This window comes from Anomalospiza imberbis, chromosome 23, assembly GCF_031753505.1.
Source record: "Anomalospiza imberbis isolate Cuckoo-Finch-1a 21T00152 chromosome 23, ASM3175350v1, whole genome shotgun sequence".
In the NCBI taxonomy this organism is placed as follows: Eukaryota; Metazoa; Chordata; class Aves; order Passeriformes; family Viduidae; genus Anomalospiza; species Anomalospiza imberbis.
This window is the reverse complement of record NC_089703.1, coordinates 7,231,040-7,246,944: the sequence shown is the minus strand read 5'-3', so window position 1 is coordinate 7,246,944 and position 15,905 is coordinate 7,231,040. Positions and strand designations below refer to the sequence as shown.

At 49.3% G+C, this 15,905-nt stretch overlaps 1 protein-coding gene across 6 annotated transcripts in view; it reads left to right on the top strand.

Moving 5' to 3' along the window:
• Positions 1–15,905, top strand: part of RERE (arginine-glutamic acid dipeptide repeats) — a 174,643-nt gene that overhangs the window by 122,776 nt on the left and 35,962 nt on the right. For all 6 annotated transcript variants that reach the window (XM_068171477.1, XM_068171471.1, XM_068171476.1 and 3 more), the window contains exon 11: positions 11,679–11,759. In XM_068171477.1, the coding sequence (XP_068027578.1) occupies positions 11,679–11,759 (81 nt within the window). The remainder of the gene's footprint in view (positions 1–11,678; positions 11,760–15,905) is intronic.

The following is a 15,905-nucleotide window of genomic DNA, read 5'->3' as shown; positions in this document are numbered from 1 at the left end:
TCATTTTGGGGTTTGCTGAAGTGTGTGTGCTTCTTGATCCGCCGTCTCTCTGCCCTCACGTGGAACATTTTTATCTGTTAAGCACTTACCGTGCTGCTGATCCCCAAAAGCACCAGCTCAGCCCCTTGGCCCGGCCAGGAGCCACGGCTCAGGAGCTGTATCTGTTTGGGATGGAAGAGAAACTCCAGCCTCCAGCTCCAGCAGAGCCCAAACCATCCGTGGGTGCCTTCAGCAGCTGCTGGTGCGTTTTCCAGAGCAGGGTCTGCACTCCACAGCCCCTGAGCTCCCCGTTGCCAGGGGAAGGGATGTGCTGCTTGCAAGATTAATAAACACGGCAGAGGTTGATTGTCAGAGCCGTGATTTTCAGCTCCTTTTCAAGGGCACCTTAGAAATGGAGCTCACTCGCACTTCCTGGCGCTCTGCATCATCCCTGCGTGTGCATCTCCAATTGGGAACGAGTGCTGGGGGGTGAGGGACAGCATTTGTCCTCCCAGGGGGCAGAGGGGTGCTTTCATGAGCAGAGAGGGCCCAAGGAGCTGTGCTGCTCAGCAGCAGGGTGAGATGGTGTCCGTGGGTCTGTCCCAGCCCAGGGCAGAGCAGGAGCTGAGCAGAGCCCAGCAGAACCCTGCGCTGGGCACAGAACAGCCCCAGGTTCCTGCGCGGACCCTCTGCTGATGTCTGCCAGGGACACAGCTCTGCCTGCACCACCCTGACCTTTTATCCAGATCCTATCTGCTCAGGGATCCGGAATCTGGGTTAAATATAACCCCTGCTGTATCCTGTGCTGCTCCAGAAGGAAACTGAGTCATGACATTCTAAAGAGCAGCTGGGGAGTGCAGGGATCATCACAACTGGGGATTTTCTGAGCTTAATGCTTTTGGCATAGCAGGAGAACCGAGGGAGGGATTGTAACTCACTCTGGTGGTTGTGGTGAAAGTGCAATTGAAGTACGGTAATAAATAATGAAGTGCTTTGATATGTTTCTGATTTTAGTGTGTGATAGAAATCTGCAGCTGCTTTCCAAGTGATTTTGGCTTAGTCCAAGTTGATATAGGTAAAAGCATCTCCTTTTCCAATGCGTATGTTGGAATTACCCTTTATTAAACTCACAGAGCCCAGGAATGGACTACTTGAAGTGGCAAATGTTTGTTTTATTTTGGAGGAGCTGTTTGCTGTCTAAATGGCAATTTGCTGTTCCCAGCAAGATTGCTTTACAAACACAAAAACCCCAACCCCTAAAACAAAGTGAGTGCAGACAGATGACAGCATTGTCTGCAACTTGACAAGATGATATTTGATTTTTGAAATTTTTTTCCCTGGTAGTTTGGGTCTCTGACTGAGTCTTGACTTTGGTTCTTTGTTTGAACACAGAGGCTGACAGCCCCAAACCCCCAAACTTCCTGAATGTCACTGGATTCTCTGTGTTCTGCCCAACAGCTTAGCTGGGAATTATTCAGTCTGGCCCAGTGGCCATTGCAGCAGCAAATGACAAAATGCTCTTCAAATGGGTGTAGTGACATAATTCCTATTGAAGAAATGTTGATTGCTGTCACAATGTGGATGCTCTTGTGCTTTAGTGCTCAGGGCTTATCTTTCTTGCACAACATAAGCAGTATGAATGCCAAAATACACCTCATTTGCAAGTGCTGTTTGCATGATAAATTTTATTTTTCTAATCTCCCCTATCAACAGAACCAATTTTTTTTTAATCTTTCCGATGACATAAAAATGCATTTTAATGAAGCAAATTATCAAGCTTTGTCTCTGCTGTGTACGAGCGGGGCGGCCACATTCAATTAGGCTGAGAAATGATCATTTGTTCTATTACAGGCTGTAAGAGAGCGAGTGCAAAACCACCATCCATCACCAGTTGCTCAGCTTTATGTTACTTAAATCACTTGCCATCCTGTCAGGGGCTCAGAATCCTCCACGGGAGCCATTATTTAATTTAAGTTTGTAAAGGTGTCACTTGTTTGATAATAGGCAGCTTCTGTAGTAGATGAATAGGGACTAAATATTCATCATTTTCTGCATCCATCCCAGATCCCTAATGAGTTACAAGGATAGCAGTGCCAGTGGAGCTAATGATGATAGTGCCACGAAAGGAGTTTGACAGCAATAAGGACTTGATGCAGGGGAAACTGCACACCTTGCAGGGGGAAAAGGCAGAGGGTGGTGGGCACTGAAAGGCTCCCCAGGGAATGGGCACGGCCCGGGGCACAGGGAGGGATTGCTGGGGTGTTCTGGGCAGGGATGGGAGTTGGATCAGTGCTCCTGTGGGTCCCTCCCAGCTCGGGGTTGTTCCAGGATTCTGTGAATTCTGCTGGAGCTGCAGAGGCTTCGTTTGTGAGCCAGAGCCAACCAGAGGGGTTCCAGATGAGCTGCCAGGAAACTCGGATTTGGGTGTGCAGATTCCCCCTGGAAGGAAGTTGGGGTCCATCCCTGGCCGTGGAGGAGCTTCACCCTGAGCCCGTGGCTGGCCCAGCTGAGCCCAGAGCAGCTCCTGGAGTGCCCAGCTCCTCTCTGCCCATGGGGAGCTGCTCTCTGCTGTCTCACGTGTGTTGACCTGTGCCCAGGAGGCTGCAGTTGAAAATCTGCTCCTGCCCAGTGTTGTTTTTGTACTTTGTGCCTCGTGGTTGTGCCTGTTTTGTGGTGAAGGCTTTGTGCTTGTGCTTCAGCTTTTACGGCCTCGGTACCTGCCCTGCTCCCCCCGTGCTTGTTCCACCCTGGGTTTCCCCAGCCTTTTGTTCCTCCCTGCTCCCCCAGGCCTCTGGCTGCATCCCTCAGATTTATATGGCTTTTAGGCTGCGTGGGGAGATTGATCAGCCAGGCCTTATGCATTTAGAGGAGCTGATAAATGACACGGCGGCACATTCCCCTCCACTGCTCTGGAATAACTTCAGCGCTCAAATCAAACATCCCATTTGCCACAAATTGGGGAAGGCAAAGAGGGCACCTCTGGTTTATTAGGGTGCATATTTCATTTATCGGTTATGGGAGGCATTGTCCAGTTCTACGTGTCTGGGGAGGTAATTCCAGAGTCTCAGCACCACCTCCCCCTGCCCCCCTCCACAATATCCACCTTCAAGGTTTCCTTTCCAGCCTTCACCTTTGTTACAGCTGCATTTCTGGTCCTTCATTTTCAAATCTTTAATCATTTCCTCTCTTATTCGTGGTCCCTTTTTCCCTACTGGCCCCATTCTCCCCCTCACTGAGGATGTGTCCCTCAGCCTGGGATTTGATTTTGTCATCAGTATTTCTACACCCAGCTTTGCGTGCTCAGTGTCTCTTCACTCCACTGCAGCCAGTGGCAGACTTACTCTGAGAGGAATTTAGGGAGTTTCCAGAGGTTGCCTGGTATCATTTTGGCAAGGGTCAAAAACTGGAATTTGTATCTGGGTGCCTGAATTCCGCCCTGGGTATCGCTGCAGTCCCAGCCCCTCTGTTAATGATTTACCTGGGAAGGCACCTACAGAAATACCTGCCTCTCGAGAGGGTTCATCTCCATTTGGTCTCATTATTCTTGGATTTGTTCATTGCTCCAAAGTCTGGGGGCTCTTGAAGTGCTTTTATTTGTTTCCTTCTTCCATTTGCATAAAAATCCCTGTTTGACAGCAGAAACTGTCTCCAGAATAATTGACAATAATGGTTGAAATCCCACAGGAACAACATTTCTCTAGTAGGGAACTTCACTGGAAATGCTGTGTTTGAGCCTTGAAGGATCACACAAGGTATTTCTGGTAGTCCTTGAAATGGAACAAGTCCAGCTCTTTCTTTTTACTTGCTCTTTGGTTTTGAGGTACAAGAAGGCTTTTTGTACATTAGCATTTTAACAGCAGTTTAAAATAACAACCAGGAATGAATCTCGTTGTGTACAGAAAAGGCAATCTGAAGTATAATCAAAAGCTTTCTGTTGTCTCTTGTCAGCAGCACATTGTTTAGCTTTTCTGGGTCACAAATGTGCCAGACCTTTGTTCTGTTTAACTCCTAAAAGGCACCTTTAAAAAATCATTTATGTAAAAAACACACTCAAATCATTTTAGCTTTGTTACCAGCACTGAGAAGCTGTCGTTGCAGGAGACAGAGGAGGTTGGATAAACAGAGAGCTCTTTTTTTCAGCGAGGGCAGGCCCAGGACTTGTTGCTCCCTTTGGAAGTTCCTCCTGCCCTCACCCCTCTGTGCCTTGGTTTGGAAAGGGAACGCCTCCTCTTCCCCCTCTTCTTGTAGCAGAGAAGAGGAAATTGCAAACTGGGCAGCCTTCAAGAGAGGGTTCATCTCTGCCTGCCTCTTCATGCCCTGCTGAAATGTGGGACCATTAGTGACCTTACCAGGGCTGATAATGCCTGGAATAATCCAGGAGCTGTTCTTCCCAGAGTGGAGTGTTTGTCCAGCAGCCCTTCCAGAGCTGCAGGAAAGGAAAGTCAGGTTTCCTTTTCTCCTGCTGCTGCTGCTTTAATGCCCAGGGCAGGGTTTGATCCCAGCATCAGCTGCTGCTGCTGCAGCTCTGCGGGCTGGGCTCGGGTTTCTGATTTTATCTGGTTTAGGGGATCACATTGCTGCTGCCACACTCTGTGGGATCTCTGGGTGATCTGTGGGATCTCTGTGGGATCTCTGGGTGATCTGTGGGATCTCTGGGTGATCAGTGGGATCACTGTGGGATCTCTGGGTGACCAGTGGGATCACTGTGGGATCTCTGGGTGATCTGTGGGATCACTGTGGGATCTCTGGGTGATCTGTGGGATCTCTGTGGGATCTCTGGGTGATCTGTGGGATCTCTGTGGGATCTCTGGGTGATCTGTGGGATCTCTGTGGGATCTCTGTGGGATCTCTGGGTGATCAGTGGGATCTCTGGGTGATCTGTGGGATCTCTGTGTGATCTGTGTGATCACTGTGGGATCTCTGGGTGATCTGTGGGATCACTGTGGGATCACTGCCTCCCACAGCTCAGCAGCAGTCGGGAATGGAGCAGGGAGGAGGTGTTCGTCACAGAAGCCTTTGGAGCTGGGTTTTACAGCCATGCCCGAGCAGGGGTGGGGAGGTACAGGGACCAGTCTGGCGGTGCCGCCCCTTGGCCATTTGTCAGCAGCTCCCATCTGTCTGTCCGTGCATCCCTGCATCCATCCCTGCATCCATCCATCCCTGTATCCATCCATCCATCCATCCCTGCATCCATCTCTCCCTGCATCCATCCATCCATCCATCCATCCATCCATCCATCCATCCATCCATCCATCCATCCCTGCATCCATCCATCCCTGCATCCATCCATCCATCCATCCATGCATCCATCCCTGCATCCATCCATCCATCCATGCATCCATCCCTGCATCCATCCATCCCTCCATCCATCCATCCATCCATCCATCCATCCATCCATCCATCCATCCATCCATCCATCCATCCATCCCTGTGTCCATCCCTGCATCTATCCCTGCATCCCTCCCTGCATGCATCCATCCATCCATCCATCCATCCATCCCTGTGTCCATCCCTGCATCCCTCCCTGCATGCATCCATCCCTCCATCCATCCATCCCTGGGTCCATCCCTGCATCCCTCCTGCACAGGTTGCCTGGCAACCCGGCCGGTGCCTCCCGGTGCCTCTCCAGCAGCTCAGCTCTCAGCTCGGGGATGATTTCTCTGATTTATGGCGGGGCCGGGCAGGGACAGGGAGGCAGCACCCGGGCTTTTAATGGGAACGGCCTGAGCTGAGGGCTTGGGAGCATTTGATCCAGGCTGTGCAGTGAGAGCCCCCAGAGCTGATAATCACGGTGCAGTTAGGGCAAACAGAAAGGCTCCTCGTTTAGACAGAATTGATTTTTTTTTTTTTTTTCATTTTTTTGCTGTTTTGTTTTCTCTTTCCCATCAGGACTCCCCCAGACACAGGTACAGTGCAGAATGGGAATCAAAGCTTTGCCTGGTGCTTCGGGTGAACCTGTAATCTTCCTCTTTATAAAAATAGCTCTGGTAAAAATCCTGATGGGAAAATCCAGCTGGGGTCAGCACAAAAGGTTAGCAACACCCTGACAGCTCCAGGCCCGGGGTGAAGGAAGAGCTGAATTCTCCTGCAGCTCTGGAAATGTCTGAGAGCTGTTGTGTCACCTTCAATATCATGTTGCCTTTCGTGCAGACTCTTGCATTGATCCCTGGCATTAAACAGAGGAGGGGATGAGGAGTTTTGTAAACTGGCATTTCGGGAGTGGTTCATGCTGTGGTCACAAGGAGAACTCTCATCCCCTTGAAACATCACTTCGAATAAAGTAAATGGGAGGAAACTGGGGCAGCCTTTGGGTTGAGCACCTCAGTTCAGCTCCTTCTGCTGGCTGGAGCCCTTTTCCCAGCCTAGCTGTGAAGAGGGGTGGGCAATCCGTGCAAAGCATGTTGACAAGAGCATTTGTGTGTGTCTGAGGAGGCAAAGAGGAGAAAAAGGATGATGAATCCACTCTGACCTCCTGAATGGCAATATAAATACTTTATTGAAAATCCTAAATAAATGTGTTTGTAACCAGTAATCCTGCTCTGCATGCAATCTCATTTAGCCAACTGGGTATGCAAATGTGCTATTAATGTGTTTGCATCCAGTATAAATACACAAATCTAATCTGTTTATATGTGTCATTTACACACAGCTGTGCTCACGCTCACTTAATACCAATATTTCCAGCCAGCGAGAGGTACCATGGGAGCTCCATTGTTCCCAACAAAAGCAGCTCCGTGGAAGGGGGGTCATTATCATCCAGGATCTTTGGCATTCCCTCGAGGGAGCTGTTAATGACTCCGTCTGTGGCTGCTGTGGGCACTCCAGCTCAGGCTGGGAGGTGCCTCTCCCGCAGAGCTTTGGGCTCAGCCCCCACACTTGGGGCCAGGCTCCCTTTTTTCAGTATAATTTTTCAGGAAGACAAAGCGATGCAGTTGGGAGGGAGAGAGCAAATTGTTGGGCACCTTGAAGGCTTTCAGCTGATCTATTCCTTGTCAGTTTGTTCAGAGAGGACACTTGATCTCACGGGCAGATGGCCTGGGGAGTGTAGGGTTTGTGTCACGTGCGGGTGACCAGGGCTGCACTCTGCACAGGGTCTTTGAATTTCCAGTGGGAACATCCATGCCTTGTCATACAGACTGGTATCGAATGAACGACACCAAAATATTTTGGTTTTCCGTATCTTTGTGTGAGAGAACTGGGTGAAAACATGATTTTATTTTCAAATATCTCTAAATGTGCTGCACACTGAACAGAAGTTTTGCAGCTCGCGAAGATCAGGAAAGATGCTTTCATGTATTTAGTGTTTATCTGCTGTTAATGAAAACCCCATACATTTTCCTACCATGTTTATTATAAAACTTTAAAATGCATATTAAATAAGGAAGGTGGTGACAGCTTCCACTGGCATCTGCCTGGAAAACCTGGCCTTTCCAGACACGCACTAAAGCTATTGCTTTCATCATAGCAAAATCTCTCATTTTGTTTGCTTAGAATTAAGGAAAAAGGTTGAGAGAAGAACTTGCTGTTCTTGGACATAGGCTAAAGAGGTGATTTGATTTTGGTTTTTATGAGAAAGATGGAGAAATAAAATCCTTATTTCCTGGATTGAGAAAGATCAGAAGAGGCCCTGTGTGTAAATGTTTTTCATTTCACAATGCTCTTCACTCATTAACCAGGTGGAAATCATAGGGAGGGAATGAAACAGCACACGGAATTTCTTGGAGAAAATAATGAGCTCTGAACTCGATTGCAGCACCACATCAGAAGAGACACGTTAGCAGCAGTGATGAATCTGTGCGTTCATCAGAGTTGTGCTGCCTTTCTGAAGGTTTCAGTTGGAAATCTTCAGCTGGAAGTTGATTGAACAGGTTGGTGGTTGTTTTTGCAGTGGGATGTTACTGGTGCACGCTTTCAGCAGCGGCTTTATTTGGGGTTTTTGAGGTAGAGAAGCACACGGGGTGCAGGGTTTGCAGCAGCCAGTTGCTCCTGCCAGGCTGTAATCTGGGGATAATGGAAACCCTGACGCACGAGCTCAGCCCTGGCACTGCCAGCCCCGTGACAAACGTGCCAGCTGAGCTCTGTCAGGCACGGCAGAATGGCTTTGTGTATCTTGTCAGGAGGTTTGTTCCTCGGGATGAAATATGGGACCTGCAAGGAACACGCAGGCAAACATTAACATGCTTGTTCCTTGTTCTGCCCGGGTTATTTATAGCTCCCTGTGTACAGGCAGGATGCTGCAGCATCCAATGCATTTCATCAAATTATCAAATGGCATTAGGAGGCCTCGTGCTGGGGCTGGTCCATAGCCATGGAAACCACCCCATAAAACCGTGTCTGTCAGCACCGGCCGCCCCACAAGCCCTGGGATTTCCTAAAGCTGCTTCACAGCCCTCATTATCCACAGCACTTCTTTAATTGTGGCACAGTTTGTCTTCAGTGAGCGGCACAAACAATAATGCTGACAGAACCCTGTCATAAGCAATCTTTTAAAGTTAAACAGAAGTGGTAAAATTGAAATGTTTGTCCTAAAAATCCAAATTACGTACTTGTAAAAATGAAACCACTGTGCTCCAGAGCCACTTCCACTTCTTACCCAAACTTATCCATAGGTCTGAGCCTCGTTGCTCCCCCAGCCCTGGGTTTGAGGCTATTTTAGCTTGGCAGCTGTCGCTCTCAGATGCCTCCTGTGAGCAGTGCAGCATCTCCTGCGGCACTGGTGCATGTCATTTGTGCAGGGGAGAGCAAATTCAATCAGTGTCAGGCAGTCTGCTTTGTGAGACACCGGGGAGCAACAGGTCACCTCTGATTTGGTGTGCAACTATTTCGTTCTGTTCTGTTTAAAGCCATTTTGAGGCCTGTGCTGGGCTTGACTTGGAGAAAAGGAGTAGCTGTTCTTGCTGCAGGGAGAATGGGCCATGATGCCTGAATTAATGGAAGTCTAGAATAGGAAGGAAGATCTGAAAATGTTTTTTTAAAAAGCATTATTAAGCTCTGGAATTTCTGTCTGAGTTTCTGAAATTATTTTTTGAGTGCTTTGTTGTTGTTTGTATATTAAGAAGTGTCTCTCTCTTGCCTTTCCAAGAGGCACGAAGCTCCTTTAGAGTTGGGTATCTCTCAGTGCCTCAGTGGCCCAGGATAGTTCTGTATAACATCAGTAAAGGTGACAGCAGAATCGGCCAGAAGGATTGACTTCATTCCTACTTGCAAATTTGGAGCAGCATTCCCAGGTCCCTCTAATTCTGTTATTCAGACGGGCTCTGTGCTAGGCTTGCATTTCCAGAAGGGACTTTGGCATCCCATGGGGTCAAAGGAAAACAGTTTGTCATAGGTGTTATTAATGGAGTTGAATCACAACACAACCCAAATATAACATAGTTTGGTTAAAAGGAATCTTAAAAAACAAATTAAACTGTTCCCTAAGAATTCAAGTGCACCACAGTAAGTCTTGGGCAAAATAAGGAATAGGAATTGGGTGTTCTCATTTTATGCCATGGACCAGACTGAGCTCTCCTGTTTCCCTGAGCTGTTCCATCACTGGCTGGGACCTGGGCTGGTTTCTCCTTATTCCCTACAGCTTTTTCGGTCCCCTTTTGCTGCGCGCGCTGTGAAGTGATGCTGCAGAGGCAGCGATGGCAGGGCCTGAGGGCATCCTGCAACGCTCCCTTTGAGCGCCTGCCTTTCCATGTTTCCCCTTTTAGCTGGTTGGATTCCTGCAGACGGGAATTGCACTGCTCTTTGGGATGCTGGGAGTGGTGTTGGGGTGTGTTTGTCACTGCTGCTGCCACCTTCTCTTGCCCAGAGCACCAGCCAGAGGTTTGTGGTGCCAGGGGAGGGATGCACGCACCCCAGCATAATGAGAATTCCTTGGGAAAATTCACCTGGAAGAAATGAGTGTGTGAGTGCATGAGGGCCCAGCTGTACTCCGTGGGCACTCGGCATCCTGCTCTGCAGGTACTTGGTGACTTCTGCCTGTGTCTGGGGGCCGGCACCTCGCTCTCAGTAAAACTTCCCGAGTTTGGGAGCTCAGGCACCCCTTAAACGCTTCGCTCCGGGGTGCTGTGTGGGCTGCTTTGGAAGGAGCAGGTGGGTATGAGTAAATCACACACTGGAAGGGACTGTAATCTCCAAGCCTTTACAAGCGGTGGTTAATTCCCGTCTCCGTGCCCCCGGGCACGTTCTTGGCGAACTCTGCAGTCTTGCTGGTTTTGAGGGTCAGGGTTAGGTGAGGATAGATCCCAGTGGGAGCAGACCTGCAGGATCCTGAGCGGGGCTCTGCCCTCGCATCCAGGGCTGTGCTGGCAGCTGCTGGGGGCACCGTTTGAGCACTGAATTCACCTTTTTGGGAGCCCTCATGCCCTTCACATCATGGCAGCCTGTGATCCCTGCCCACCTCCTTCCAGCAGATGCTTGCAAAAAGATGCGATCCAAAATGCATTAAAGCCAACTTGAGGCTCGTTTCTCTCTAGGGGATTTTAAAATCTCATCTCCCTCCCTTCCCCTGGAATAGTAGGGCCCACATACTCAGCATTCATTATCTTTTTTGCAGACAGAATTTGTTATTTACTCCTTGTTTATACCTGTACACAGTGTTTATAGGAAAGGAAAAGGGCTTTTTTTTTTTTTTTTTTTTCTTTCTTGTTTCTTTTTAGGGAATTGCAAATTGTCATTTCCCTCCTTTCCCTGGAATAGCAGGGCCCACATACTCAACATCCCTTGTCGGTTTTGCGGGCAGAAATTCGCTGTTTGCTTGTTGTTTACACCCGTGTACTCTGCTGATCGGAAAGGAAAAAGGAAACACTTTTTCTGTCGGTGTTCGTAGGGAAGGAAGAAGTCCTTCTCCAGCATGGCCCTTGCAGAGAGAGGCACTTTGTCCAGCCGTCCCTCTCCCGCTGCTGCCTCGCCGCGGGGATGTGCTGGGGGGGCCGCGGGCAGGGCCCGGAGCCCCCCGGCCGCGGCTGTACGGAGGGCAGGGGCCGGGGAGAGGACGAGGACGAGCAGGAGGGAGAGGACGAGCAGGGAGCGGGGCCGGGCGGCGGCCGCTGCCGGGGCTGCCGGGGGCGGTGTCGGGGCCGAGCCCGGCGGGCGGAGGAGGCGGCGGTGCCGGGGCCGGGCCCGGGCCCGCGGCTGAGGGGGGCCGGCGATCCAGGCCGCCTTTTGCGGCGCGCCCCGCGGAGCCGCCCGCCCAGCCCCGCCGCCATCACACGCTGGGCGCCGCCGCCTCCGCCCGGCCCTGCGCGGCTGCTCCGGGGCTCGGCTCCGCTCGGCCCCGCTGCCCGCCCGGCCCCGGCCCCGGCCCCGGCCCCGGCGAGCCCCGCCGAGGAACGCGGGGGCTGCGAGCCTTTAACCCCTGCGGCACCTGCCCGGAGCCCCGAGCCCGGCGCCGCGCTCTGCCCTGCGCTGCCCGGCCGCGGAGCCGGCCCCGAGCGGCTCCGGCAGCGGCACCGACTTCGGCGGAGCTGCGAGCGCTGCGAGCTGGACGCGGAAGGGGATGCGGTTGGGATTTTTCGGTGTCTTTCCCAAGCCCTTTCCCCCGTTCGCAGCCGTGTAGGTGCGTTCGCTTCCCCGGGCTCCCGGCGCCGCTCGGTTCCGCTGCCGATTCGCAGCCGCCGTTTGGGGGATTTTTTAAATTTTTTTTTTTGTCTTTTTTTTTTTTTTTTGAACTGCTGCTGACACGCTGTTTTTGTTATCTTTTATCACAGAAGCGGTTTATTAAGGGTTTGAGGCAGTACGGCAAGAACTTCTTCAGAATCCGAAAGGAGTTGCTTCCCAATAAGGAGACCGTAAGTACATTTGGACTTTATGTAATTCGCTTTTTCTCTCGCTGCTTTGCTGTTGGATCTTGCAGAACTCTTTCCTTTTTACCCCGAAATCTCCTCAGATAAACGGAAGAGAAATCCAAAGCCAGCCGAGGCAGCTGCTGATTTTTAGTGCAGTTTTTAGGTCTTGGGCTCTGAAAGATGTTACATAAAATAATCGTCATGGCTGGACGGAGCCACTGAGCCTGGGTGAAGTGTATTTATGGAGACCGAATCTAATTTTAAATTCTGACATTACGACTGGATAATACATTTTGTGTCACCCGGTGGGGCTCGAGTGGCATCGGGTAATTAAAGAAAACCTAAACCAAAGCAGCCCGAGGTCTGCCTGCGACCCGAACCGTGCCGGGCTCTGCTTAACTCTTCCCCTCCCTGGAACTCGTGTTTGCGGGTGGATCCGACATCTCCCAGCTCCTCGGGGTTATGTAACCCTGTCATTCCCCCCAAAATCCCGGCAGGGCTGGGGGCTCGGGCAGGGAGCGGTGGGGGACTGCTGCTCAGGAGCCAGGGTCCGGGACGCCTTGGGGAGCCGCTCACTTGGCCCTAAAGGAGCCTCGGCTTCTGTGCTGCCGGTGTCCTTTAACTGCGGGGAGCCTTTGGGAAAGTGGTTTCGGTTTTGTTCTGGGTTTAGAAGGCAGGTAGCTCCGTGAAAATGGAGCTGGACAATTTTCTAGCAGTGTGTTAGCCCTGATCTGAAGCGTCACAGCGCGTTTAGACTTTTGTAGGTGCGCAGTCTGGATGTGCACTGGGGAAGAGCCTTGCTGTAATAATATTTAAAAACCTCCCAGTTTCTGTGGGATGATTCCATTCTCCTCCCGGAGGTTCTTGTGAGACAGTGCTGTGATAGCACAAATCTTTGGGCGGTAAATAGTAACACTGTGTGAGCTAAAAAGGAAGGGGAGGATGAGACAATTACAAGTTCACTCATTCTGCCGTGAAAGGAAACTCAAATTACTGCTCAAGTGTTGGATTTTGAGGCGTGGAGGCCTGGAAAGGTGACAGCTGGGAAGGAATACTGGAATAGTGTGGATCTTATCAGCATCTGGCAAACCTAGCACATATCATGCCTTTCCTCTTTCCTCCAGAATATCTCCCGGAACGGGTTTAGAACAAATCAGTGTTTGCTTTTAGAAATGAATTCTGCTGATGGTGAAGTTGCTGAGGGGCAAAAGTCCTCTTCTAAGTTTGAATTACAGCAGCTCTGAAGTATATTGTGTCTTTATAAATTGAAATTTATTTTTCAAATATGATTTTTTTTTTTTGTGATGAAAAAAAATGTTTTGCAGGGGGGAGGGAAAAAAAAAAACCCTGAAAATGGAGAGTTTGGGGCAGGTGCCTGCCCCTGTTTGTGCTTAACTTCTTACATTGGAGCTTGGATATCGGCCTTGGGGTTTTTGTAAAAGTTTTGCAAGCGGGGATAAACCTCACAGAAGCTCTCATTTTACAAGTGTTATATTTTTATTTCATTAGGTCTAATTTTTTACTACAGAGAAGACTAAATATTAAGTCTGAGCTGTAGGAAGTATCATGTTGATGGGTTTGGGCTCAGGAGTTTTTTTAGCCCCTGTGGTAACTGATCTACAAATAACCTTTGACCTACAACGGGTTGTTTATAATCTCCACTTCCTATTTTTGCCCACAGGCCTCACTTCTGCTTTCTTTAATTCCCAATATTTTTCAGCCAAAATTTACAGCCATTGTGCTGTAGGAAGACATTGCAGCATAAAGGCTGCAGTAAATATTTGACTGTACAGTTTTGCTTCTGTTCCCTTAAGTGGGATAACGAGTAATGTAAATGACAAGGCTGTGGGATTAATTTGTCTGCATTTTTTCAGAATAATTTCAGATACTTTGCCTGCCGTTTTTCTGTTGCAGTGTGAAGTAAGCCTGTAGCAATTCCAGAAACACCAGAAAAAGGCTTTATTCTCGTGTTCAGCCTCCATATTAACATCAGTGAAACTCTAAAAAGTTGTTATATGGATACTAAAGCAACTTCCAGGTACTTAAAGATGATTCAGGGGCACTCTTGGAGTGACTTGCCTTAATGGCTCTTGGACATCTGATTTATTAAGAGTTTTCTTTCCTGGTCACTGAAGGTTGTGGGGAGGGGACCCAGGAGGTTTTGCCTCTGCAATCCCCACTAAAAGTTAAATCTCCTTATTACCAAGATTTCTGTAAAACCTGTCTTTTCCTAGCCCCTTCACTGGGGGAAAATTCTCCCTAATGTCAGCCTAAACCTGGAACATGGAACCAGTGGGAGCAGAGGAGTACACCAGAAATAGGGAATTCTTGTAGAGACCAGGCCTATTTTATGTTAAATCAAGCTGAGGCTGCTGTGCAGGCAGTCAGGATCTGGAGGTGAACATGACATTGTGTTTCTTGTCTACTTTGGGAAGGTGTAAAGCGGCCGTGGTGAGAGATGAGAATCAGGCCATCCTGTCCTGAGCTTTCACAAGTGTGTTAAGGAATGTCCTATTTGAGTACTGCCTTGGCTTTTTTTTTTTTTCCCTCCATAGTTAGTGTGCAATATCTTTTGAGAAAACCCTGTATTTCTCAATGTGTGTTTTAACTAGTTGAACATAGCTTTTCAACAAATTTGAAAAAAATTTCTTCTAAATGAGTAATCCTCAAGAAAAAAGCTTTATGAAAGAGAACGTTTATTCCATATCAAAGGTGTGTTTGTTTGGGTCTTCACTCCGCTGGTTTATTTCGCATTTCCAGTTTATTTCCATGTTTATGTCCAGGAGGGGTTCCCAGTGGACGTGGGAATAAAATGGATCAAGGAAGGTGCTGCTTTAATGTAGGATCAGTGTTAACCTGGAGGAAAAGTGCCTCCGTGTACCTGAGCCATGAGGTTTTTAAATGACACTTCTGAAACTTCCTTGGGTTTCCACTGACCTGTCTGAAGTGCACCTTCTCCTCTATTTCCATGCAGCTTCCTTCCTTTTATCTTCCCCTGGGTGGTTTCCCCTTAGCTGCAGCTGATGAACTGCTCCGCTCTCCTTTGGTTCCTGCTGATTGCTCTTCATGGGAAGAAGTAAATTTTGGAGGCTTTTCAGTGGCATGAACAGTTTTCAATAATTACTTTCATTTAAATTCCCATGTTGTGAGAATGAAAGGTGCACAGCTGGCAACAGTTTTCTTAACTATCTGGTTTGGCTTTAAATGTGGTTTTATTCCCCTGCCATCCGCCCATTTTGGGATAATTTGCTAAAACTTTGTGATAATACAGGATTTTCCGAGTATTTAACATTCTGCTCTGAATTCTTTAGATGATTACAGTGAGCTACTTGAATTTGAGAGTTTTAGAAGCACCAGCATTGTGATAGGCCCGAGATAAAGGTACTTAAATGCCTCCAAGGTTGGGGATTGCCTTTCTGGGTTCATGGAAACAGCTTAACTCTGCGTTGGCTTGTGCAGGAGGTGAAGAGAAACAGGGAATGGACTCGTGCAGGGCAGTGACTCCATCAGAGCAGGAGGGTGCCAAGTGCTGGTGTCACCTTGCTGGGACCCAGAGCTGGCTCCTGCTCCTCAGCCTGTCCTTGTGCTGCTCTCTCAGGAAGGCTTCTGGCAGCCCCAGCTGCCCTTGCAGTTTGTCTGAACTGTTCAAGGCCTGTTCCCAGCAGGAACAGAATTGTTTCCCTGTGCCTGGGGTTCTGCAGCCTGCTTTGGGGCAGGGTGCTGTCTGAGCAGTGCCCCCAGGCGTGGGGATGTGTGTGACTGTCCCTTTCCCAGGTCCAGGAGTGATGTCCTGTTACCCTGCCAGACTGCCACGGCCTTTGCTGCAGCTGAATTGAGATTTTGGAACCACCTTGGTCCCCGTGCCCCTCTCTCCTCCTCAGCAGGCCTGCAGGAAGCCCAGGAGGAGGACAGAGGATCTTTGTGCAGGCACGCAGACTCCGGGCTAATTTTGGGTTGAATTTCCCTGTCGAGCACATAGGTATCTGTGGTGTGTGTGATTTTTGGTTTGGCTGCTGAGCAAGAGATGACAGAGTGCAATCGAAAGGTCTTGCCTCTGGGTGGATGCTCCTTTATTTAGCTCTAAAGCACAGTGTAAACAGGAGTTATGAATATTGCCTGTTTCCTGACACTGAAATACCTGCAGTGTGC